This window comes from Pelobates fuscus, chromosome 9 (genome assembly GCF_036172605.1).
Source record: "Pelobates fuscus isolate aPelFus1 chromosome 9, aPelFus1.pri, whole genome shotgun sequence".
NCBI classification, from domain to species: domain Eukaryota; kingdom Metazoa; phylum Chordata; class Amphibia; order Anura; family Pelobatidae; genus Pelobates; species Pelobates fuscus.
In genome coordinates, this window is record NC_086325.1 from 133,538,968 (window position 1) to 133,566,361 (window position 27,394).

The following is a 27,394-nucleotide window of genomic DNA, read 5'->3' on the forward strand; positions in this document are numbered from 1 at the left end:
ATCCCAGGATTCAAACACCAACACTATGCATAAATAAACCTCTGCATTCAATGCCAGCAATACACACAAATACAACCCTGCATTCAAACAATAACACTACTTACATACATACACACCCCTGGATGGAAATGCCCACACTACATGCAAACACACCCCTGCATTCAAACGCAAACTACACACAAATATACCACTACCATCAAATGGCAACAGTACTTACAAATACACAACTGCATTAACTACAAACAAATGCACCCCTACATTCACACACACATACTTCATGCTTTGGAGGGACAGGAAATAATTTAAAAAGGGAAAAACTACTAGAAATGGGGCAATGTACTTGACAGAGGGCATTAGTTTTGGTAACAAGATGCCGGGGAGTAAGGGGTCTGTATTGAACTGAAGAGGGGATACTCTTGAACACATTACACACAGGCAGAGAATTTGTGGATGAGCGAGTCATAGGGTCAGACTTGTTTATATTTCCGTCATTAAATATGAATCCCCCCTTCGGCTACTTTGGACCAAACCAATTAAATATTTACACGCTTTTCTTACACTCAGTGAGTTGCTCAGATCCCCAAATGGACAGAAATTCTGCATTGTCTCAGGGTAGGCAAAGGGATATCAACCCTTCAATGACAATGCTATCAGGCAGGCAATACAGAAGGGAATTAGAATTATTCACGGTGATTCACTTAAAACAACATACCATAAAACTTCTACTTTCCTGCCTATTAATGGAATGCCTTAGTCACCAGCAGTTTAAATTTTTTAAAAGCAATGCACAGTAAATAATCATAAAACTAAACCACATTCCATTTATAGATAAATTATTAAAGATGAAACAGACATATGATCCTTCCTTGTATATTGTATATATTTTAAATAGCAATTTCTCTGCTATATTATTTTTCTGTACACACAGACATTCCGTATGTTGTTAGAGCCCAATCTATCTTGGCCCACAAGGACCATCTTTGCGGCCTGGCGAGCCGCGAGTATATGCTGGTGTTATAGCAGAGTAGGCACCTGCTTTCCCCACATTGCAGGTGCCTACTCTAACACTTACCCAGCCGGGGAGGAGGGCCAGCAGGGGAGCTCAGTGTTCCTGCTCCTCACTGCTCCCTCGCACGCGCCGTCTATAGTGAAGTTGGGTGCCAGAATATGACGTCATATTTTGGCACCCGGCATCACTAAACTGCGCGAGGGAGCAGTAAGGACCCCAGGGAGATGCCCCACGTCGGCTCCAAAAGGTAGGGAGCAATAAAGTAAAGTGTGTCTGTCAGTAAGTATGTGTCTGTCTGTCAGTAAGTATGTGTGTGTGTGTGTGTCTGTCAGTCAGTGAGTGTGTCTGCATGTGTGTGTGTCAGTGTGCCTGTGTGTGTCTGTCTGTATGTGTGTGTCTGTCAGTGAGTATGTGTGTGTCTGTGTGTCTGTCAGTGAGTGTGTGTGTGTGTCTGTCAGTGGGAGTATCAGATTTGGCACAGGGTGGTAGAGGGGGGTGCTACGGTTTAGTAGAGGGAGGTCTGGGGGATTTTTTATAAGCCTAAGTTTCTATGAAAATTGAAGGTATTTTTGTTTTTGCGGCCCACATAAAATTAAACCTCGTTTATGTGGCCCGTGCCTGACTTTGAGTTTGACATGCTTGCCCTACAGTAAAGGAAAAGATTGTACAGCAAATGCTGATGCCAATCATTGATTATAGGGATGTAGTATATGCATCTGCAACGCAAATCCACCTTAATAAACTAAATAAATTGTATAAAGCGTTCTGCCGATTTGTGCTACAATGTAATTACAGGACCCACCATTGTGACATGCTAAAAGAACTAAACTGGTTGTCGCTGGAATCCAGACGCACCCTTCATCTTCCAGCCTTGTGTTTAAGAGCTTTTCTACCTGAGCAGAATGCTCTCCCTGGCTGTTCCCACCTCCTATAACCTCTGATCCAGTCAGCACTTTATTTAGTCTACCTCAATACAAAAAGAAAGCGGCCCGTTCCTCCTTTTCTTACAGAGCACCACAATTACGGAACAACCTCCCGCACACTTTCAAATCTTCCCCAAGCCTAAAGTCCTTTAAGAGATCCCTCTCTACATACCTCAAAACAGAATGCACCTGTCATGGTTTATTATATATTTATAATATTTCCTACCTGTTCTATGTTAAATTTTGTATATGTTATGTATTAATATTGTTTTTGTATTTTATTGTACCCTATTGTCATTGAGCTGCATTGGGAAGCCTGTGATTGGACAGCCACAGAAAGTCTGGGCGGGTTAGAATGGGAGGATTTGCAAAGGCTGCAGACAAGAGAATTGTAGGTTATCAATGCAATGTTTTGTGGACCCAGGACATACTTGAAAACAAGAGAGATCTCAATGTATCTTTCCAGGTAAAATACTTTATAAATGAATAAATATATATGTATAATAAGAATTGATTATGCAATGTATTTAACTTATTTAGAGCAGGAACAATGTGTCTTATTTACACAGCCTTCTAAACACATTTACTGTTGTCTATAACAACTTATGCTCTTTTTAAATGACATACAATGCTATGTATACATTTGGAGAAAAACCTGTTTAAAGGAACACCCGTTTGCTAAAATACAAAATAAATAATCGTCACTGTTTAGTAAATATAACCCAAAATGAAAACATTCATGATTGTAATTATGCATTGTTTAATTGGTTGGTGTATCTAAAACAGCTTGAAAAACCTACAGTTCTCTTGTCTGCAGCCTTTGCAAATCCTCCCATTCTAACCCGCCCAGACTTTCCGTGGCTATCCAATCACAGGCTTCCCAATGCAGCTCAATGAGAAGTCTTTGTAGGGTGCTCTGGGAAATGACTGCCTCTTGAGTTTAGCTCCACTGAGCCAATCAAACCAGGAAGTAACAGGACCTGTTGTCTGCTTGAAAGCCAGGGTGGATTTAACCAGGTTAATTTATAAAAGTGCCAATTTCTATTGAAATCTGTACTTTTAGCAAAAGGAAAAAAGAGGACACACTGTTTAAAAAATATAGAGCTTTTCAATAGGCTAAAGTGCTTTAGGGGTGTGTGGATTGTTCCTTTAAATATAGGTCTTAGTCTCACCTGTCATTCAATTCTTGGGAATTGGACTCTATGTAAAGAATTGATTGACAAGTGAAAGCAGAAAAGATCTCCCACAGGTGGTCCTTCTGTTCTCCACACATAGCAAACACAGTGCATGCACTTACTAGCCAATGCTGCCAGTGTTGGCTGGGGAGAACAGCAAGTGAGTGACCGTCAGTGTCAGCATCACAGAGGAGGCTTGCCAGGCAAATTAAATAAAAGTTTGGACGGAGCAGGGGAAGAGTGAATGGAGGGATGGTAGATATGTTTGAGGTGGGTGTTAAGGTAACACCCACGTAGCTTAAGAAATGGTGGGCTGGATCGGAGGTAAGGTGGGTATATCTTGAAACTTTCTATTGCATACCTCCTGTATCTCTGTGATAATGTATTGTGAATGTATTTGTAGCCAATTTATGGTAAGTGAAACAAAAACGATGACAGGTTTACTTTAACCCCTTAAGGACCAAACTTCTGGAATAAAAGGGAATTATGACGTGTCAGACATGTCATGTGTCCTTAAGGGGTTAAAGACACTGTGAGTATTATTCCTGTAAGTATTATTGCTGTGGAGCTCTGTTATTAACTCAAACACACCAACAACATAGAGTTCCTAGAAAAGGGGGACTTTGGGATAGAAAAGAGGGACAGAGGATATTGTCACCCCCAAAAAGGGACTGTCCCTCCTAAATAGGGACACTTGGGAGGTATGATTAGATGAATATTAAAGCTATGGAACTCTCTACTTAGTTTAGGTCATTCTGACCTTACACTGGCAGTGTCACCTGCATTTTCACTTTTAAAACTATCATTTAAACAGATCAAACTGAAGATGATCAAGTTTTGCAGTACTGATGCAGCCTCATCTTGCAACTACATATCAAATTTCAAAACCGTTGTTTTTCACTGCTCAGGAAATGTTTTTTTTTTTTTTTTTTTAAACTCTCTGATGCGTGTGCAAAATGAGTAAGTTTACCTGAAAATCTTTGACTTGTTAATTTAAAAAGAAAAACGTCAACCTTAAAAACGCTGAGCAGATTAAAAAAACACAACAGCCATGTTTATCAAATAATTTCAGACCGTTTTCTGCCTTTTTGTTGTTATTTAGCCATTTTTGGTGCAATTTATTAAGTCTGTAAAAATGTTTCATCTGTTGCTTCTTTCGCACCCTATCCATCATTTTATCAATCTTTACGTCACTTTTTCTGCAATTTCTTCTTTATTCCGCCACTCTAATTTGGTGGTCTTTTCTTTAAATGGATAACTGAAAAATGGAAAAACGGTGGAATTTAGCTGAAAAGATTTGTTTAAAGGTTGAACTTTAAAGGACTTGAGTCTTTTCTTCAACCAAGATTACTAAGTAACTATGTAAAAGTCAACACTTTTTTTTGTCCATTTTTAAAACTATTAAATAAATTAGAGTAGATTAGAGACCAAAAAATGATAATAAAAAATAAACACTTTTCAGTCTGATAAATGTCTCCAGCAGTAGAGATCATTTTTAAAATGCTATACGGTGGTGTATAGACTATATGTGACGGCAGAGCCAATTTAATATTATGAACCTTTTGTCTTGAGAGAACAAGACTTAAGATGGTGAATACCAGAGGTTTTTTCTCAAAAGGTAGATCCCTAGATGTTGCTGAACTACAACTCCCATGGTGCTTTGCATGCCTTTAGCATGACAAAGCATCATGGAAGCTGTAGTTTTATTAATCTAGGGATCTACATTTTAGGCACCTCTGGTATATAATATCTTATGTGCTCTCAAGACAAAAAGTCCATAATATTAAATTGGCTTTGCCATCACAAATTGTAAACAAATAATTCCAGAAAAACTGTTTGATTAAAATGCCTTTTTTTTTTTATTTTGTTCGTATAGTATTTTATGACTTGTTTAAAAATCTGTCGGTGTCACAATTCTGCAAATGTACCCATAAAATAGAATTTTTTTGATTGCCAATTTCTTTGAAAATCATAACTCATTCTTGTGCCTTCTTTATTTATTGTATCATTACATTTATGATTCATGGGGTTACAAGCCACCCATTACTTTATAACAGCACAAGAATGAAAAATTGTATGAGACGTGTGCAAATCTAACAAGTATGTAACATAGAAACATAGAATGTGATGGCAGATAAGAACCATTCGACCCATCTAGTCTGCCCAACTTTCTAAATACTTTCATTAGTCCCTGGCCTTATCTTATAGTTAGGATAGCCTTATGCCTATCCCACGCATGCTTAAACTCCTTTACTGTGTTAACCTCTACCACTTCAGCTGGAAGGCTATTCCATGCATCCACTACCCTCTCAGTAAAGTAATACTTCCTGATATTTTAAACCTTTGCCCCTCTAATTTACACATGTTCTTTTTACATGCTATTACTCACAAGCCATATCTTCCTTAGTACACGTTTAAGCTGTGTTTTTGATTCAGCATGAATGATATCTGCACTTTTTTGGTCTAATATTTTTGTTTTAGTAAATACCTAGCAAATTAGATAAAAGTTGGACTTTTTCTTTACAGTAAAAAAAGGAACAAAAAAAAAAACCCCAGACAGTTTTCCTTTAAATATAAATATGGTAACATTCATCAATATTTGCAGATAAGGATGCTTTTTTTAAAATGTTACAAAAAAAAAAAAAGTTAAGACTCCGTATCTCCCTGGTAGTGAGGTATTGCTAAATTCTCTAATCCCATATTTTCTTTTAAAAAATAAATAAAAATAATTCTAATCACAAAATCTGCCATGGTTACTTGCTCTCTCTGGCCAGAGATACTGATATCTGTGCAGAGGCTTAGATAAGCTGAACTCTCCTGGTCCTCCTTTCATCGGTTCTTTGATCGATACACATCATGGGGCCAGTGGAAATCAGCAAAGCTCGGTTCTGCTAGAACATAATTTCCAAGACATTAAAAAACAAACTGCAGGGAATTAGATAGAGGTAACAGATAAGAGCATGTGTGCAGATATCATTCTTAGCTTGCGATTTTCATGAGATACATTGATGATCGCCCCTTGATCCAGGCACAGCACTGCTTGCATACAAATGAGAGCTGTTTTACCACCGGTTTGAGGAACCAGAGTAAAGCATCATTTGTGAGTCTCTTCAGTGGAGTGAAGATCGAGCTGCGAGTGAGCAGTGATGAAATGTAAGCATCCCCTAACTTGGTATCTAGAACTCATATTCTTTTGATAGCTCTGAGTCTCTAAATTCTGTATTTTCATGTTTGAATAAATATTCTCAAGGCAGGAAATCTGTTTGAGGATAAGGAACTTAGGAATATGGTTGATGTTGGGTTCCTGCTGAGTTTACCCGAAAACTGCAGCTGTACATGGGCCCCTCGAGCATGCAGGGACTTTAGACACTGGTGGACACTCTTGAAAAGCAGTCCTGAAGAGATTAACTCTTTAAAGGGCTACTCCAGCCTTCATGACCACTTTTATGTTTAAAAGTGGTCAAGGAGCAGGGCTTCTGTATGTATAAACCAAAACAGAATATAAAAAGGATACAGCTGTAAATCTACAAAAAAAAAATACTAATATAGTGTAATACAGTACACATACAGTATGTATTCTATATGCACTATATTAGTATTCTTTTTTTGTAGATTTACAGCTGTATCCTCTTTATATTCTGTTTTGGTTTGCTGCATTTGGGGGATGCTGCCTGGGATATTTTCAGAGGAATCTGTACTATTACATATTAAGATAAGTTGTTGTTTTTACCACATTGTGGTAAACTGTGTTGCTACCTTGCCTTCTGTATGTACAGCATTTCAGCTGGATTCAAGGTAACTTTTGACTTAATTTACAGGTTTTCGGATTAAAAAAGGGTGAGTGGGCCAAATTACGAGTGCCTAATAATGCATTATAAACTATAAAATAAAAAAATAAAAGTAAATTAGAAGTAAAAAAGTGTTTTAGTAACTCTTAAGAGTGCGGTATGTATTTCACAATTAAACTGCTTTTAAACTTGCATATCCAAGATATATGGCAAGGATACAATTCTCTTAAGCACGTGTAAGTGGATTCACAATATTCAGAGCAAGAGGTTAGCTCTGATTTGGACCATTAATGCCTCAGAAGCAACGGGTGATTCCGCAACGGAATATTTTAGATGATGGGTTTGAATGTTAAGTAAGAATAAGCAAGCCAGAGCGAATAGTGCAGAACTTTCTAAACTGTTTATGTTTATCTAGACTATTTTGCTATTCACAAGTTGCTCATGACATCCTGCCATCCTGTTTCTCTGACGTGTGTCTTGAAGCATAATACATTGTTTTACAGCTTCTTTCTGTGATAGTACGCAGAATTTCAAACCAGCATGAGTAAAAAAAAAAAAAAACGAGATAGATCTTTTCAACTCAATCACTATACAAGTTGCACGAGAGAAATTCACATCTATTGGTAGTAGTAATTGGAGGCCAGGGGATTTTTTTTTCTTTCTAGATCATTTCTGTTGATGCACATTGATCTGTTTATTTTTTTGGGTCATATTATTGCTTTCTATCAATATATCATTTTCTGCAATATTCACATAATTGAAGAAGCAATACTTTATATTTTGATCAGGCTGGCTGGATTAGCTAACGTGGATTTAACTGATGTGGAGGGGCAAATATACACCGTTTTCTCTTACAGATACACACACAGTTACTTTGTTAACCCTTTCGGGACCAATGATTAACTTTAAGGACAGGGAAAAGGCAAGTTTAGGAATGTGGAGTTTGAAGAGCTGTTTGCAAATTGCTCACCCCCTATGTCTCTTAATGTTTCTAAGATCTAAGGAGCATTGCACAGTGATGTCCTAGGATGTACAGCAGTGGTAGGCAACCTTTTAGCAACGGAGTGCCAAAATAAGAATTGAAAGTCCTTTGGAGTGCCATTCCCATTATTTTTTTTAAATCAGCATGTTTGTATATTACCATATTCTGTTTACATTATGTATAGGTGTTGTGGTTGCTTTGAGAGGTTGTATGTGTGTGTATGTGGGCTTTGTGTTGTATTGTGTATATGCAAGAACAGATTGTATTTGTGTGTGGTCTTGTGGAGCTCCGCATATACTGTATGTCTCAAACACACTCCTAGACAAAGACATTAAGACACACGCATGTACAAATTTATTGGATACAAATGCATAGACATCAATATACACTGCCAGACACACACACTGCCTTGATACACACTACCAGACACATACACTGCTCTAATACATACTGACAGACAAACACACTGCCATAATACCCCAGCCAAAAACCCAGTCCAATGTTCAAGTCAAAAATCGCTGGACTCCTGGGAAAACCAACCTCCTGATGGTAAATAGTAAATCAAAAATACATTATTGTGACTGTGTACGCAGTAGTATGTGTATAGCAGTATGTATGGGTAGCAGTGTGTTTGTGCATGTAATGGTGTGATTGTGTGTAGTTTTGTTTGTGTAGCAGTTTGTATGGCTAGCAGTGTGTTTGTGTATGTAGCAGTGTGATTTTGTGTGTCTGTATAACAGTGTATGTATATGTAGCATTTGTGTGTGGCAGCGTGTAGCTGGCTGGGTATGTAAATCTCACTTAGCATTAAGGTTAGATATGTCTTGGCAAGATCACTAATCTTTTTAGCCCTATTGTTAAGAAGTATCTTGTTAGCAGCTTTATGATTGCACTTTATGCATTGCATGGTATGTCTTGTTTCTATGAAACTATTGTTTGTCTATGTTGTTTTAAAGGAATACTGAGTGTGATTGTTAATGATTAATAATAACGATTATTTTTCATTTAATTATTGTGCTCCTGTGTTTGGCCTTCTAAGGGTTTATCTATAGCCGGGGGAAGGGATGTATTTACTATAAATATGACATACAATTGCTATGGTAATCCTTTCAATGATACTTAGACATAATGTGAGCATTTCACTTAGAAACATTCCTTTTCAGATATAAACCACTAATCATACTCCAGAAAAACTTTCCACACTTATTCCAGTGATTATCAAAGAAGATAATGACTAGTAGAAAAACGGTTGCTCACAATATGACCTTGCTATCTGCTGCCACAAACAATTAATGCACAAGATGCTGTATAGTAATGGCTCGGAGGCCTCTTCACTCACCGTCCACCCGCCTCCCTCAGTGGTCATGTCACAGAAGACTTGAAAGCCAGAGGGATAGTGTATTGGGAATATGGAGTAGACACCATCCTCTTGCTGACCGCTCATATAAATGTCATAACAATCTCGAGGTCTGGAACCTGGAAAGACGGAAGGACAGTTATACACACCTTAAAATTCTCTACCTCGTTGAATTTAGTCTTTACTTTTAGCATGGAAAGACATGGTACATGCTTCAATTAAACACAGCAAATGTTTACTTTACAGCAAAAAAAGTGACAGTCACTTTGCTGCCTGTTGTCCGGTTGCCACAGGGTGCAGGGGAAGGTGAGTTATATTTGCCCGAACCTGTCCCACGCTCTTCATCTGCCAGCTTAGCTCTTCATCTGCCAGTCCCCTTTAGCTCTTCATCTGCCAGGAGATCATGTCAGCATTGTACTCTTGTACTTGTGCAAAATTAGTGCATCTAGATTTATGGAGGATCCCACGAGAAAACGGAATCCTCCCTAAACACAGCCATTTTTTCAAACCTACTGCCTAACTCCTGATTGGGCTTGCTTTGGGGGCACATTGTCCATTCCAAAGCAAGATGTTCATCTCCCATGACTACAACACAATTTTTTTCATTTGTTCCTCTGGAAAAGCATGAGGTGTTTGAAGTCCAGGGAAATAATCACAGAGACCACAGGACATGGTTCTCCTACTACTATCACTCAACATCCAGTCTATTCCAGCGCTGGTCAGAAGGTAGATCACTAGATATTGTATGATTTCAACTGCCCTAATGCTTTTCCAGAATTTAGAACGGCAAAGGATGGTTGGAGTTGCAGTTCTACAACATCTGGGGATCGACCTTTTGCCCACCGCTGGTCTCTACCATCATCATAGGTATGTATGCCAAGAACTGATTGACAGGTGAGGGAAAGATGTATTGTAAAATCTATACACTAGGAAAATATTCTAAAGACAAATGTATAGAGGAAATCTTCCCAAGCTCTTGAATAGATGTAATAAATGTGCACTAATTAAAATCTTGTACTTTATGATAAGTTCATTATATTAAGCAAGTTAAACACTCCATTTGATAATTAAAATGTCTTCTATTCCCTATAATACTACTAGAGATTTATTCACTAAACTCCAAATTGTAACAGATAAGTTGTAGAGTTTTTCCACATCAGCTATCTTTCCGTAAAACTCGTCATTTGGTTTTCAGCTCGCTACAATTCCAAGTTTAGTGGATAAGATCCATAAAATAATATTATTTGCATTGCAGGTAAAACTGGCTGTACGGCAATTTCATTAAAATCCGAGGTGGTGAAGGCTGGAGGGAAAAGGCATATGTCAATATGATGCATAATTGCATGTCGTGTAGATCCAGGAGTCCTCGGGGAGCCATGAATTAGATTTATTAGAGACAAGGCATATACATACTGTGACATTCTCAGCTGACCTTCACGAGTTACATATGTTTAGTTTATATTAGTTGGTGGTGGATATGCGACAGAAAGATTCTTACCATTGGCACAGCCTCGGGGCCTAGAGTTTCTAGACGGAGCCCGTTGGAGATCTGCCTTTAGACGAGGTCGTGATGATCCTATCTCTCTCTGTACAGTCTCCAGAACATCACTGACTGAGCTGACCAACTGTGCCACATGACTCTGACTCTCGGAGAGGAGCTGCAGACACATGGACAGTTTAAGAAAGCCATTTATTACAGAACACCATATAATCAACAGCGTCTATACAAAACCACTAATCATAGTTTATGTTTGAATTTTGGGGAAGGCTGAGGTCCAATATTCAGTAATGAATAATTATAGATAGCACCAGAAATGATTAAACACTTTGATTACAGTAATTAAAATTATCCTATGGCAGTAGAAACCGAGAGATGTACATGTCACACTTTTTCCATGTACTATTTCTGTATTGTATGTCTCTTCAAACAAGGGCAATGTGCATGTACTTTGATGGTCCACTGACCTCTCACATTAGGTTTCTGTAAAATTTAACTTGTTTAATTTTCAGACTATTTAAAAAAAAATTGTTTTTTTTTTACATTATGGACTACATCTGCTTTCTACCTGTTTGTGGTTGTCAACAGGAGTCTAACTTGTGATTCTGCCTTTCTCAAGCTAACTCTTGAGCCAAAACGTTGCTAGCTCTGATCCGAAATAATGTCTGCTGAGGACTATATGCTCCTTTGTCATTTGCATTGTATGGAGATCAACCCCTCTTTTCTGGAGGTAAGAGCATCTTCAGCATTTTAAGTACGTAAAATCTCAAAGTTGATTGGTCTTCCTGATTAAGTAATAACCTTTTGAATGGTTATGTGTTTATGGGCTTAGAGCGTTCCTTTAACATACCCGCTGTGTTTTTTCAGGCTAATAGTTCTTTAACCATATTTTGCCAAAATACCAACCATGCCATACCTGTATGAGTCTTCCTTGCTCGCTCTGCAGAGCCCCAAGCTCTGCTCCCAGTCCGCTCTGCCCTTTTCTCAGGATCTCCCAGTCTGCTCGTTGCCGAGACATCTGTGACACCATCTGTGCCACTTGATCGGCTAACCCAGACAACAGAGCTCGCTCTTTCCCTCCGGCTACTTTTTGCTCTGAGTCGTGATCAGCCATGGCAGACAACAGTGAAGATTGCAATCCCTCCAATCTAGGGTATGGATCTGGGCAGTTTGGGTCGATGAAGATACTGATGTGGGAACTATCAGCCCTTTCAATGGTCACCAAAGCATTGGGGTCTTCCATGTTGGTGGTAATAACTGGAGGTGGTTCAGTAGACGGAGCGTGGTAGTGATTCATAAAGAGAACAGCTGCAGTGACCGTGACAGCCAATAGGACAGCTACCGACAGCAACACGGTGCAAAGGATGTAACCGCAACTTTTTCTCTGTAAGAGAATAAGTATCACCACAAAAGTTACCATTAAGGAACGGAGGGACCTTAGAAGCCATATATTATTAATATTTCAAGGAGCAAGAGAAAAATACATCTATATTTACAATTAGACCATTACAAACAATTGGCAAGGTCATTCATTTTTATTATTTTTTTTAAATCAGGAAATCCAAATGAATTTCACATTGTGGTCAAAAGAGCCAAAGTGAAAACTGAAAGCTGATTTCATGAATTCTTCCAGGTCTATGTTGTCCTATTTCTATGTTTGACAAATCATACCATAGGGATTTGTTCACTAAATTCTGAATGAGTAATAAAGTGCCTTTTTAATTGGATACCCCTCACCCATAAAGCACTTCAATGAGCCGAATAGCTCTATGGGTGTGGAGAGGTCCTTTAACATGAACACTCTGAGCTCTTCAATTAGTACGGAATACCTACAAGGCCAACAAGGCCATGAGCTCAGGGTGGCAATGCAGGCAGTCTACAGGAACTAATATAGGTAGACAGAGTGATAAAGTGAATATACAGTGCTGATAGTGCAAACAGAGGTATATATACTTATATATCTGATGACATCTGTGACTCCAAAGTATCTTGAAAAAAACAGAAAAAATATACACAAATAGTGCAATATGTAGCTGCAATATTTAATGTTAGGTAAAGTGTGTAAAGTGCACACTCACAATTAATTGAGCTACGGAGAGCTCTGCTGATAATCGCCTGGACGGTACAATCCCCGTCTGTGGATATATATGGATCTGCAGTTCCTATCCTCCAGTATATACGGGGAGACACAATAGAAAACCTTATGGTGTAGTATGCACAAGCATAAATAAACAGAATAAAAAGATGGTATTCTACTTACAATATCCAGAGCATGACTTTCTCTGGTATGATACTCTGGATGATACTTCTGAAGAAGCCCAACAGGGTGAAATGCGTTAAGTAGTGTTATTAAGTATTGTTACTGCTACTGTTATTGCCAATACTGCTTTTACTATATATATAATAAAGTACCTATAGTTTTAAAGATATATTCTCTTTTTATTATTTTATATATATATATATATATATATTTTTTTTTTTTTTTTCTCCTGTCATCTACGTTCCTGGTGTATCCTGCATATCCTGGGTGGGGATAATACCAACAACACTCTCCATACCAGAGCAAGTCATGCTCTGGATATTGTAAGTAGGATACCATCTTTTTATTCTGTTTATTTATGCTTGTGCATACTACACCATAAGGTTTTCTATTGTGTCTCCCCGTATATACTGGAGGATAAGAACTGCAGATCCATATATATCCACAGACGGGGAGTGTACCGTCCAGGCGATTATCAGCAGAGCTTTCGTAGCTCAATTAATTGTGAGTGTGCACTTTACACACTTTACCTAACATTAAATATTACTGCTACATATTGCACTATTTGTGTATATTTTTTCTGTTTTTTTCAAGATACTTTGGAGTCACAGATATCATCAGATATATAAGTATATATACCTCTGTTTGCACTATCAGCACTGTATATTCACTTTATAGGGCGCGGTTTATCACTCTGTCTACCTATATTTGTTCTCTTGGTGAGATTTTTGGGAAGTCTCACAGATTCTCTGCTGCCCATTCCTTTTTTGCACTGTGTAGCGAGCGCTTGTTTTCTGTTGTATTCATATCTTAGTCTACAGGAACTGTATGACACCAGGGGTTTAGCAGGTTGCTGCGGTAATAAATTTAATGAAAGTATACTTGTGCAACCTGTGTTCCTGTGGAACTCTTTGGCCTGGCAAACTCAAAATAAAATGTCTCAAAATAAAGTTTATTTCTGTCTACTCCCACACAGGGCCGGATTAACATAGGGGCTGATGGAGCTGCAGCTCCAGGCCCAGGCCCATGGAATAGGCCCATTAAAAAAAAAAAAAAAAAAAAAAAATTTTTTTTTTTTTTTTTTTTTTACACACACTACTCTTAGGTTTGCCACCTGACTGGTATTTTACTGGCACAGCCAGTATTTGAGGCTGCCTGGCCATGCCAGTGTTGCAGTCATATCGGCAATACAAATTCAGGTATTTTTCTCAGAATAAATGGAGATTACTCTGCAATACCAGCACCGGCCAGTAGGGGTCACTGTGTGTGGAGAGAGGCAGGGATAGGAAATTACAGCATATCCCTGCCTCTCTCTACTACTCACTGATCCGTGGGGGAGCAGCAACACAGCTGTCCAGACAGCAGCTCTACAGCTCAGGTAAGTGAGGGATGAGGGGAAAGGCAGCAGGGACACATGGGGACACTGAGACACTAGGGGACACATGTGGACACTGAGACACTAGGGGACATATGGGGACACTGAGACACTAGGGGACACAGACACTAGGGGACACATGGGGACACAGACACTAGGACACACTGAGACACTAGGACACATGGGGACACAGACACTGGGAGACCTGGAAACACTGAGACACTTGGGGACACTGGAAAACATGGGGGCACTGAGACACTAGGGGACACTGGGACACATGGGGATGCTGAGACACATGGGGATGCTGTGAGACATAGGGACATTGGGAGACACTGAGACATTGGGACACAGAGACACTATGTCCCCATTTCTCCCAGTGTCCCCATGTCCCCCATCCAGTGTCGCTAGTGTCTCGGTGTCCCCATGTCTCTGTGTGCCTAGTGTCCCCATATGTCCCAGTGTCCCTATATGTCCCAGTGTCCCCATGTCTATGTCCACAACTGTCCTCATGTCTCCCAGTGTCCCCAAGTGTCTGTCTCCCAGCCAGTGTCCCCTAGTCTCCCAGTGTCTGTGTTCCCATGTCTCTGTTCCTAGTGTCTCAGTGTGCCTATGTCCCCATGTCTCCCAGTGTCCCTATATGTCCCAGTGTCCCCATGTCTATGTCCAATACTGCCCCCATGTCTCCCAGTATCCCCAAGTGTCTGTCTCCCAGCCAGTGTCCCCTAGTCTCCCAGTGTCCCCTAGTCTCCCAGTGTCCCCTAGTCTCCCAGTGTCCCCTAGTCTCCCAGTGTCCCCTAGTCTCCCAGTGTCTGTGTTCCCATGTCTCTGTGTCCCTAGTGTCTCAGTATCCCCATTTCTCCCAGTTTCCCTAAATGTATCAGTGTCCCCATGTCTCCCAGTGTCCCCATGTCTCCCAGTGTCCCCATGTCTCTCAGTGCCCCTGCGTCTCTCAGTGTCCCCATGTCTCACTGTGTCCCCAGTATCCTAGTGACATGGGGACACACTGAGACATGGGGACACTGGGAGACTGGGTGACATGGGGACACTGACACTGTGATACACTGGGTGACTTGCGAGACTGAGACACTGGGAGCAATCCATCTCTACAGCAGAATCAAACTGTGTAGTTTGTTGGTGATTTTACAGAATTTTCTCTGATGTCACTCCTTGTGATTATACAAATGATTAAGGCTGGTATTTTTTTTTCAAGAAAGGTGGCAACCCTAACTTCTCTTCACATACTCTTGCTTAAAGGAGCACTATAGGGTCAGGAACACAATCATGTATTTCTGACCCTATTATGTTAAAACAACCACCCTGGCCCATTCTTGGCTATGGATTTACTTGAAAGATGAAAGCATAAATTAGAGAGAGATTAGCATAGAGTATGTGTTTTCTTATAGCTGCATCCTATGAGTTTCCCTCCAGCACATCTCCATCAGATACATGACGCTTGGGAGGTATGACTGATTTAGTGTTTTTGGTTAATAAAATTCCGTAATTAGGCCCATCATAATTGTCAGCACCAGGCCCAGTGTGCTCTTAATCCGGCCCTGCTCCCACATGTTGTTGTGCTGGCAACCACAGGGAATCTATCACATGAGGACATAGCTCCACTTCCCCATCAGTTGAGGTCAATAATCAAGGAATGTGTCTCCACAAAAAAAATGAAGTTTTATCACAATTTTAAAAACCGAACAATTTCACAAACCTTATCAGTTTTTCCTAAAATGTGAAATTCCGTTGTCTATTCACCACAATTCCTGCTCTAGTGACTGAACCCCAATATTTTCCTTTCAACCACCTATGTCTTATAATCATGCTGCCTGCAATATATTTTTTTCCTTATATTTGTTCCCCAATCCCCATTCTTTATATAATATGCCTGTGATTTAAAGTCAAACATACTGGTCACTTTCTAATCAAAAGAGTGATTGTGATTAAAAGTAGGTAGGTAAGCACTTAGTAATTATAATAGCAATAAGCAAATGTAATAATACAATAATAATAGCAAAATAGGCTTACCTAGTACATCATATTATAAATATATGATATCATTTATATATCACATCATATAATATACTATAGGGCTTGCCTATTATAAACATGACCCCTTCATGTTTAACCCTCTGCGTGCCTTTTGGTGGCTGTTGTTTATTGTGTGTGTGGGTGGGTGGTGGTGGTGGGGGTTGGGGGTGCGGGGGGGGGGGGGGGGTCAGTCTGTGTGTGTTGTTGTCAGTTTGTTTGGGGTGGGTCAAGTCTGTGTGTGTGGGGGGGGACTCAGTCTGTGTGTGTATGTGGGGCTCAGTCTGTGTGTGTGGGGGGGGACTCAGTCTGTGTGTGTGGGGGGGGACTCAGTCTGTGTGTGTATGTGGGGCTCAGTCTGTGTGTGTGGGGGGGGACTCAGTCTGTGTGTGTGGGGGGGGACTCAGTCTGTGTGTGTATGTGGGGCTCAGTCTGTGTGTGTGTGGGGGGGGGGGGGGGGCAGTTTGTGTGGGGTGGGCCAGTCAATTCGGAAATCTTGTGCCTTCCAAATCTCACATGGGAACTTTCGATATGCTGTCCAAAATTAGCAAGCCAGGGAGTCCTGACAACACTTTATAAGAACACTTACAGAGCAAAGATCTAGACTAATACAAAATATAATTAAGCCCCGAGAGCTATATACAGGACACCACAGACTTATTCAAGAAAATTACAGATCACAAAACTATCTGCAAATACTTTATTGGTAACCATGGATATGGAATTTATATGGTAACATCCAACATAAAGATGGTATTGATGTCTATTGAACCACAATAGCTATGCGTAAATGTGATAAGCAAAATGTCAAATTATCACCAAGATTATAGAAATTATACTCGAAGACAACTATTTCAGTTTTAGTAACAACCGCTATTTGCAAATGTCTTGGACGGCGATGGGTATAAAAATGTCACCACAATACTACAATATTATCTTTTTATAGCAAACCTAAAACACAGGTTCTTAGCCACTCACTAGCACAAACTATATAAATATTACTGCTACATAGATGACATTTTATAATATGGCCAGAAGGAGAAGAAAGCATTCTAGACTCCATAAATCATTTAATATATTCCACCCAGTTATAAACCTCAAAATTAATTTCTCAAAGGACAGTGTGAGCTTTCTGGACTGTGCCGTGACTGCCACCAATGGCATTCTACATTCAGATAGGTACAGCTACATCCACAATTCCAGCTTTTATCCCAGCCACACAAAACAAGGTAACATCTACAGCCAAGCTATCGGATACCATTGCATTTGCTCTGACAATGGGGACCAAGACACACACTTGAGTACACTGTTGGAGTCATTTTGGCGAAAGGGCTATATGGGAAAGACAATATCGTAAAATAAATTAATTAATTAAATCTGCCCTAAATATTTTGCACAGACGTGACATAAGGCACACCTGAACATAGTTTCAACTACCTAAATCATGTGCATCGGGGCAAATTAAACCGCCGGCACACATGATTTAGGCAGTCTGGAACTCTGTGCAAAATGTTTAGGACAGATTTTATTTTGAACACAAGTGCAAGTATGTACAGTGTTTTAAACAAAAATGCTTGGGTTGGCTGAGATCATCAAATTTGATGATCTCAGCCATGGAATGGAATGAGGCGGGACCAGCCACAGCAAGACTGGTACGGAAAACAGGTGAGTAAAACTGGAAAAAAGGTGAGTAAAATTACCTTTTTTTAAGTGCAACTTAAGAAAACAAATTCAAACTAGACTCACTAAACAGCCCTGATTGTTAAAGTGCCCAACATGGCTATGATTTTAATAACATTTGACTCTGCTACTGTTTTCAAGTACAATGATTCACCCCATGTATACTTTTTCCCATAATCCTGCACCTAATTCTACCCTTAAAGGGACACTATAGTCACCAAAGCAACTTTAGCTTAATTAAGTAGTTTTGGTGTATAGATCATGCCCCTGCAATTTCATTGCTCCATTATCTGCCATTTATAAGTGAATTCACTTTTGTTTCTGTTTATACAGCCCTGGTCACACCTCCCCTGGCTGTGACTCCCACACCCTGCATGAAAAAAATGGTTTCACTTTCAAACAGTAACATATTTTAGAGGTTTTTATATCCCACTCTCTAAATTTAACTTTAACCCCTTAAGGACACATGACATGTGTGACATGTCATGATTCCCTTTTATTCCAGAAGCTTGGTCCTTAAGGGGTTAATCATATACAGGAGGCTCCTGCACGGTCTAGCAGGCTATCAACAGGGCATTAGATAAGAAATTCTAAATTGAACAGAATTTGCAATAAAGTGTAAACATTAGATGACTGATGAGGAAGTGTTTAGGAAGGCTATGTAAGTCACAGGCAGGGAGGTGTGACTCGAGCTGCATAAACACAGTAAATTAACTCCTGAAAGGCAGACAATTGAGTAGTGAGACTGCGTATGCACGATCTATACACCAAAACTGCTCCATTAAGCTACAGTTGCCTTAGTGACTATATCTTTAATAAAACAAACGAGATAAAGGTGGTAAGCCGCGCCCAAACAGTGCAAATAATAATTGAAATATATACATACAAATGATCCTATAATTAGGAATGTATGGAACCTTCAATAGAAAAAGTACAGAACAATAATAGTGCAGTATGTCAAACAAAGTAAGAGTTTGTAAAAACTTATAAAAGACTCACTCACACTTTGCAGAGCTACTCAGAGCTCTGCCGTATAGCGCCTACACGGTACAATCCCCGTCTCAGGATATCAAGTGATGGTGTAGTACGGTGTCTAATCCTCCACAGTAATATATGGAAAAAATAGAAAATAGGATCCAATAGTATAGTATGTCTATCAAACAATATGTGAATAAAGGAAAAGTATCCTACTTACAGATTTCAGAGCAAATATCTTGCTCTAGTATGTACAGCATATGGTGGTATAATCCCCACCAGAGGATATATGTCAGGATTCAGATATATCAGGAACAGCAAATAAAGTAGTAAAAAAACTATAACTTTATTTGAAATAAAAAGTATATATAATAAAACAAGTGGATATAAAATCTCCTACTCCTACATCTTTAATCTTGTCCCTAATCCAACCCTTGATCCAATTCATAATCCAACTCTCAATCTAACCACTAATCCAACCCATAATCCAATTTATTATTCTATCTATAATCCAAGTCCTAATCCTGCCACTAATCCGACCTACCACTATCATCCCCTCATCCTATCTTTAAGGGATTCCCTCTGCTAACGTCAACACGGACATCAGCAGATCGATTTCCAAGCACACACGATTTCCGTTGCGCCCCCCCTGCCACCACCACCCAGATCTGCCACTGATTAGAAAGAAAAGAGAGACAGAGAGATTTATGCCCAAAGTAGGGACTGTAACTCTTAAATAGGGACAGATGGGAGGTATACCAGACTCTTTTCAGTCCCTGGGGGTCTCTGATACGAGGAGGGGGAGGTGGGAGACACTAACAGGATCTTCTTTGAAGAAGCTGTATGTCATAAACATGCTTTGGAGGACCTTCAATACCAGCAGAACCAGGTAAGAGGGCAGACCGTTGTACAATGGTTTTCCCCATTACCAGGGAACAGTGCCAGGGTATGCCTCCACAATCATGTAGCTGTTAATTTTTATGCCAAACTCTGCTGTTTTATGTGCTTATTGTCTCCCCTCTGTTAATTTTCTTGTTCTGGCCATTCTCAATCACTCTGCACCTTTCAATCTCAGGCAAATCTTCTGCTATTTACAAACACTCCACTCAACCCCCCTTCCCATTCTCTAACAACATCAGTTGTTATAATCTGTCATATTGATCAGTATTGTTTCTCGCAAAAGCTTTATATTAGTCCAATTAAAAGGTATTGTGGCATAGCTATTCTGGCATCTTGTTTACTAGACTAATATGGCTAATCCATCCACTTTTTTTATTTTTTTATTTATTCATGTTACAATGAAGAATCACCAAATCTATTTCGTTTTTTTTCTTCTTTTTTTTTTTTTATAATCTTTGTTTTAAGAAATAGAAAGACAAAACTATTGAGTCACATAATATAAAACCCTTACTTACAGATTTAAGACATAATCCCCAAACCCAGTATTTCGGCTGAGTAGCCTTTATCATGAAAAAGATCATCTCACAATACTGTTGTTTGGAGTTAAAACTCGGCTGTGAAATTATATCTTAAATCTGAAAATATGAATTGGCTATTATATGACTCATTGTTTTCTTATTTCTTTTTCTCGAGATAAAGAAAGTATTTAAAAAAATAAATAAAATAGGATGTAGCTTTGAAATAAAGATTGCCCATTTTCTATTACATTGGAAAGTCTAGTATGCTTAAGTTCCATATAGTTATAAGATTTGTTGGTTAATAGGGGGATTGACAATTCAGGATCACTTCTATATCCCTTACATTGATTATTCCATAATATGCAATTACCTTGTCAATGCTCTGCAATTCCCAGTTTAGTAAATAAACCCCAAAGGAATTAACTCATTAACTCTCCCTGCTGATCCATGTTTTACTTTGTAGTAGAGATGTATACAACCTGGACCTTTTTTTTCCAGCAGTTAACGGATAATGAGAATCAGACAGGAAACAAGTCGAATGTTCAGCACAATGAAAAGTAACTTACGATAATTCAATATTCTGCTTTCATGAGGGAAGAGAACTAGGAGTCTGAAAGATTGTACCCTGGAGTGATTTGCAAATTACATCAACTTATAAGGCATTATTGCAAAATCTTCATGAAAGTCATATTTTAGAAGCCCCGAAAAAAGGGAACTTACTGAATCATTCTTTTATTTCTTTTCATAATATCTAATTTTCTCTATTTTTATTTTTTCTCTCTCTCTCCAACACTGGTAAAATTAACTCCATAATATAAAGAAAAGGCCGAGCAACAGACAATTTATCTACACTAGTTAGACGGTGCAAATTATGCCATGGCGATGGCTGTTGGAGACTAAATACAGAGAGAATACATGGTTGTCATCCAACGAGAGATGAGGTGTCTCTTCGACACAGCGGGACTATCACACACGGAGAGGTGAGCTGTCTCTATAAGAGTAGTGCTGTCAGAAAATGAGAGGGGGCATCAATTTGTCATAGAGAAAAAACGGCGACGGTGCAGGTTTCTCTCTAGCTAAGCAGCTGTCAGCAACGTAGGAAGGACTTGTTTAACTAAGGCTGTCATCAAAGTGGGTGAGAAGGGGCTACACAGCTTGAGGGGTGGGTGTCATTTACCCACAGAGGGGCCTTTGCACAGTGCAGAATATCTGTCCTTATAAGACATGTGTCATTATTAGATCTTTTTCCCCCTGCCTACTGCTGTGCAAACTCTTTAGCTGTCATCTTTTGATAGTTTTGTGTGTCACTTGCTCATGGAGGGGTCTGGTCTGGAAGGGAAAGTGTCTGCTTGTCACATTTTTTTTTACTGTTCCCAGTTTGACATGACATAGTAATATACACATACAGCTCTCTGTATACATATTCCGTGTAAAAACATCCTCTGGTACGCTCTCTAGGGTCATCAACCTGAAAGATTTGCAGCAATGCCTCGGTTGACCCTCTTCTGCATGTATCACTACCTGCTTTAAAACTCAGTAAAGCAGTTTGATCTCAGGCCAAGCAGTAGCTAGCTATCTACCTCCTACCTATCAAGAAGTCTTTCTAATTTCTTGTACATCTCCGTGGCTGCTTGCCTCTCAGTCCTGCCTCTCGCGCTCTCTCGCTTCCCAAGCAATCTATTGATTTCTTTGCAAAAGCATTGGTCTAGCAAATGCAGGGATTCGTTTACAAACCCTGATCTGGTCTGAGCGTATTGGGAGCAGTTTAGTAACCTGACGTACAAACCGTGACTAGTAGCACACAGTAAGTTACTTTATGAGCCTTTGCACAAAAAAAGTAATTCTGGCTCTGGTTCTTTGCCAGCCCTACAGACGCAGCTGAGATTAGGGCAGGCCATGGGCATAATTTTCTACCATGGCATAATGAATTTACACAACAGTCATTAAATGAGAATTTTCTGGCAGAGCATAAATGAGCCATGATTTCAGTTATGGTAGACGAATCATCTTCATGATTCACTGCCTTTAAATGGGATTCATCTGAGTATATACATTTGCTGTTAAAAGGGACAGTATCCCATATAAATTATACATAGTAACTGTATCAAGTTAAATATCCTATTTCACCAGCTAAAGCAGGGGTAGTCAGATATTCTAAGGCTGGCAAAGCATCATGGGAGTTGCTAAATTAGAATGAACTCGGCTATTCACATCGGAAATAATACTCTTATTTATCTACATCAGACTTCTCCAACAGCCTTGCTCTTTACCTAAACATGAAGATACAGACAAGATGATTAGAGTTTCTTAATTAATTTCTTTCTTTAATTTAAATGAATTCGTTTAAAATACAGCAAAAATGTAATCTGACCAAGTGTAAGAAGAAGATTATTATTATGAGAATTGTCAAAAGATGCTTCTAATCCATTTGTGAATGATTCATTGAGGGGAAAACATACACATTGATTTCTCACAGATACATGTTAAAGATGTTGAATGATAGGAAAAATATAACCTTTTTTGTATTGTATTTTTTTTTTATTGTAATTACTGCAATAGATCAATAAGAGATATAATTAAAAAGATTTATGTATGATTTGCGGGCCAGAAGCTTTATTGGACTGCATCTACTAAACAGGTTGAAGGAACACTAAAGCACTAGAAACTTAGATTGTTCCAATGCCGAGGCTCCTTCGACCCTGCTTACCACCACATTTACCGCAACATCATAGATCAGGCGTGGTCTCCTCCAGTGTGCTCCAATCCAATGTTGCTCATGGAGGAGCACTGGGGATCTGATGCACATGTGCTGCGAGCATCACGCGCATGTGCAAGCTTCCTCATAGGAAAGCATTGAATCATTGCTTTCCTGTAGGGACTTCACCATCATGTGACAGAGATTTACTCAGTCAGTGTATCAGAAGTGCCTCCAGTGGCTGTCAGTGATAGTGCGTTAAACCCTCCAAGGTAAACATTGACGTTTCTGCAGTTTTTTCATTGAAATGAAGTTGCATGGGTGACTTTAGTGGTCCATTTAAAGTGTCACTGCCAACCCACTCCAAAATGAGTATTTCATAGCGATACAAGCTTTATGAAATACCCAGGCCACGGGTTCACCTACCACCCGTACCGCGCTCACGATGTGCAACCCTGTGGCCACCCCACTCACAAGTCACCCCGTCAGACTTCCACCACAAAAACAAAAACACCCCCACTCACCGGCACTCTCGCAAGCAACACAATACAGTGCGCAATCTTCCTATAATGTATACTCTAACACCTCAAAGTACTGCTTACCTTTTTAAAAATGCATGCCTCACGAGAAAAATAAAGAATAGAAAAAAAAACTTTCTGAAATACTCAGATGGACTGTTTTTCATTTTGAACTGAAATTCCAACCCAGTCAAAAGATATACCGTATGGTCTACTTCGTCTCATTATTTTTCTCACGCCTGAAGAAGCTTGATTAGGTGGAGCTACTGCTAATCTCTCCCAGCCGTCACCAGTGACAGCAGCAGGGAGTTAGCTCTTTCCATGAAGGATCTCGCGGCATCCTACATAGACATCAATGCTGAACACTTGTAGTGCTGATGTGGGCTCCTGGCAGCTGAAGTGCCGGGGGCTGAAGAGGAGCGACAGGAATATGATGGTGGTGCCCACAAAGGACAGGTTCAGGTAAGTACATCTTACCTATGCCTTCCCAGAATGGTGATGTCACCAGTGGGCGGTGACAGATCCGCTTTAATGTTATATAGAGGGGTATGTACCCCTTTCTTTCCCATGGCACTATTTTGTGGGGTGGGGATAAGAAATATGGGGGCATGGTAGAAATAATAAGGTAAGTGATAAACAATGTCTGAATAAGAAGTAGCTGATTTGGAGAATAAATCCATAAGTCACCTATAGCGAGTCTGAATTTAGCATTGTGTTTTCTATTTATTACTTCTCACTAAAATAGTTGAACAAGATGCAATAAGCAAGGCGCTAAGTGACTGCTGCTAGTACACACTAGCGGGGTCAATCACATAAATCCCACTCAAAATACACCCTAATGCTTTAGCATGACCTACACTGTAATAAAGAATATATATATATACCCCAAAATGGAGATATCAGCACAGATATTCCTAAAAAAGTGAGACAAAAGAAGAGTCTCATAGGGCAATATTGTGATTATTTCTTTATGGAGTTTTATAATATCCTATATAGGGGTATATATATATATTTTATTGCTCCACCTATTTCACATTAATTCACTGTATACAACACTGCATGTATTAAATTATGTGATATACACCTAAAAGTGTTTCTTATTACCTCTATGCGCTGCACACTTTCCTGTGTCTTTTGTATTACAGCTCACTGTTTAGTAACTAAACTCTCTAGAGTCTAGGTCTATCTGAGAGACTATGTTTTTCGGGAGATTATTATGCTACAGTGCTGTGGGATGGAGAGAGAGAGAGAATAAGAAAAATGATTCTTGAGAAATAATGAGACGTGAGGAGGAGTAAAATAGATTGAGGAAGGAGACAGGAAAAGTCAAATCAGTAGCAGAATTTTTTTTAGAAATAACTAGCGATCGAGTGCAAAAGAAGAATATGAGATCGATGGACGGAGAACTGCAGAAAGGAGTTTGTGATTCTTTATTACAGTGTAGGTCATGCTAAAGCATTAGGGCCTCTGCAGAAATCTTTAAGCATAGCTTGTAATCTCAATTCACCCTACAGCACATGTTCACCGAGCATAAAAACTGACCCCTTTCACTGATCTCTGCAGGAATATATCCTAAGGGGTTTCATTACTAAACAGCAAACTGCAGCGAACTGTCTTAGGCCAGGATAGCCAAGTAGGGAAAACCCTGACTATTTTGCTCTACATTTTGCACGATTTAGCGAATTAACCCTTTAGCATTTATTTCAGCGCAGTTCAGTGTAAGGGATCAGGCTTGATATCTGTAGAAAAGCCGGGGTAGGTAGGAGAAATTGATATTGCAGTTGATCTAAATTGATTTGTGCTGTGTGATCTAAACTGATACCCTGTCTATGCGTCATTTACTCAGTCCGTCTTCTCTGGTATTATACCTGACAGAGTTCTTCTTTAACGGTTGATGTGGAATAACTGCGCACTCCGACCGCTTTGCTTAAAATAACTCTGTTTTTTATTTTGCAAAGTAAAATCCTAACGCGACTCTTTCACTAAAAATAAACTTAATCTGTTTCTATAGCTTCTGGTGTCTGAATTTCTTCTTTTTTTTCTTGAGTGCTTTAGTTTTCATTACTTACAAAAGGAAAAGTCGGGACTTCTTTTCCATATATATGGCAGTTTTAGAGAGATGTCAATGTTTACATTGCAGGGTTAATATTGCCTTTAGTGGTTGTCTTCCAGGCAGCCACTAGAGGCGCTTTCTACAGTTTCACATGGACATGCATGAGGACATCCAGCATGTTGTAAAATTCCATTGGAAAGCATTGAATGTTCACTCCATCAGCTTACTTTAGCGGAGGAGGAGCCTGACCCTGCTACGATGGAGATCGGTGCTGAGAGCAGCTACAGTGAGGGGGAAAAGTATTTGATCCCCTGCTGATTTTAAACGTTTGCCCACTGACAAAGAAATGATCAGTCTATAATTTTATAGGTAGGTGTATTTTAACAGTGAGAGACAGAATAACAACAACAAAAAAATCCAGAAAAATGCATGTCAAAAAAGTTATAATTGATTTGCATGTCAATGAGTGAAATAATTATTTGACCCCTTCGACTTAGTACTTGGTGGCAAAGCCCTTGTTGGCAATCACAGAGGTCAGACGTTTCTTGTAGTTGTCCATCCAGGTTTGCACACATCTCAGGAGGGATTTTGTCCCACTCCTCTTTGCAGATCCTCTGTAAGTCATTAAGGTTTCGAGGCTGTCGTTTGGCAACTCGAACCTCCAGCTCCCTCCACAGATTTTCTATGGGATTAAGGTCTGGAGACTGGCTAGGCTAATCCAGAACCTTAATGTGCTTCTTCTTGATCCACTCCTTTGTTGCCTTGACTGTGTGTTTCGGGTCATTGTCATGCTGGAATACCCATCCACGACCCATTTTCAATGCTCTGGCAGAGGGAAGGAGGTTCTCACTCAAGATTTGATGGTACATGGCCCTGTCCATCCTTTGATGCAGTGCAAAAAACACCCCCAAAGCATAATGTTTCCACCTCCATGTTTGACGGTGGGGATGGTGTTCTTGGGGTCATAGGCAACATTCCTCCTCCTTCTCCAAACATGGCGAGTTGAGTTGATGCCAAAGAGCTTGATTTTGGTCTCATCTGACCACAACACTTTCACCTAGTTCTCCTCTGAAACATTCAGATGTTCACTGACAAACATCAGACGGGCCTGTACATGTGCTTTCTTGAGCAGAGGGACCTTGCGGGCAATGCAGGCTTTCAGTACTTCACGGCGTAGTGTGTTACCAATTGTTTTCTTAGTGACTATGGCCCCAGCTGTCTTGAGATCATTAACAAGATACTCCCGTGTAGTTCTGGGCTGATTCCTCACTGTTCTTATGATCAATGGATCTCCACAAGATGAGATCTTGCATGGAGCATCAGACCGAGGGAGACGGACAGTTATTTTGTGTTTCTTCCATTTGCGGATAATCGCACCAACTGTTGTCACCTTCACACCAAGCTGCTTGGTGATGGTCTTGTAGCCCATTCCAGACTTGTGTATGTCTACAACCTTGTCCCTGACATACTTGGACAGCTCTTTGGTCTTGGCCATGGTGGAGAGTTTGGAATCTGATTGATTGCTTCTGTGGACAGGTGTATTTTATACAGGTAACAAGCTGAGATTAGGAGCACTCCCTTTAAGAGAGTGCTCCTAATCTCAGCTCGTTACCTGTATAAAAGACACCTGGGAGCCAGAAATCTTGCTAATTGATAGAGGATC

General features: G+C 39.7%; 1 protein-coding gene across 2 annotated transcripts in view; it reads right to left on the reverse strand.

Annotated features, from left to right (window-relative positions):
- Positions 1-27,394, reverse strand: part of FIBCD1 (fibrinogen C domain containing 1) — a 123,341-nt gene that overhangs the window by 36,512 nt on the left and 59,435 nt on the right. For both annotated transcript variants that reach the window (XM_063432446.1, XM_063432447.1), the window contains exons 3-5: positions 11,649-12,116; positions 10,733-10,892; positions 9,217-9,353 (exon numbers count right to left, since the gene is read on the reverse strand). In XM_063432446.1, coding sequence (XP_063288516.1) covers positions 9,217-9,353; positions 10,733-10,892; positions 11,649-12,116 — 765 coding nt within the window. The remainder of the gene's footprint in view (positions 1-9,216; positions 9,354-10,732; positions 10,893-11,648; positions 12,117-27,394) is intronic.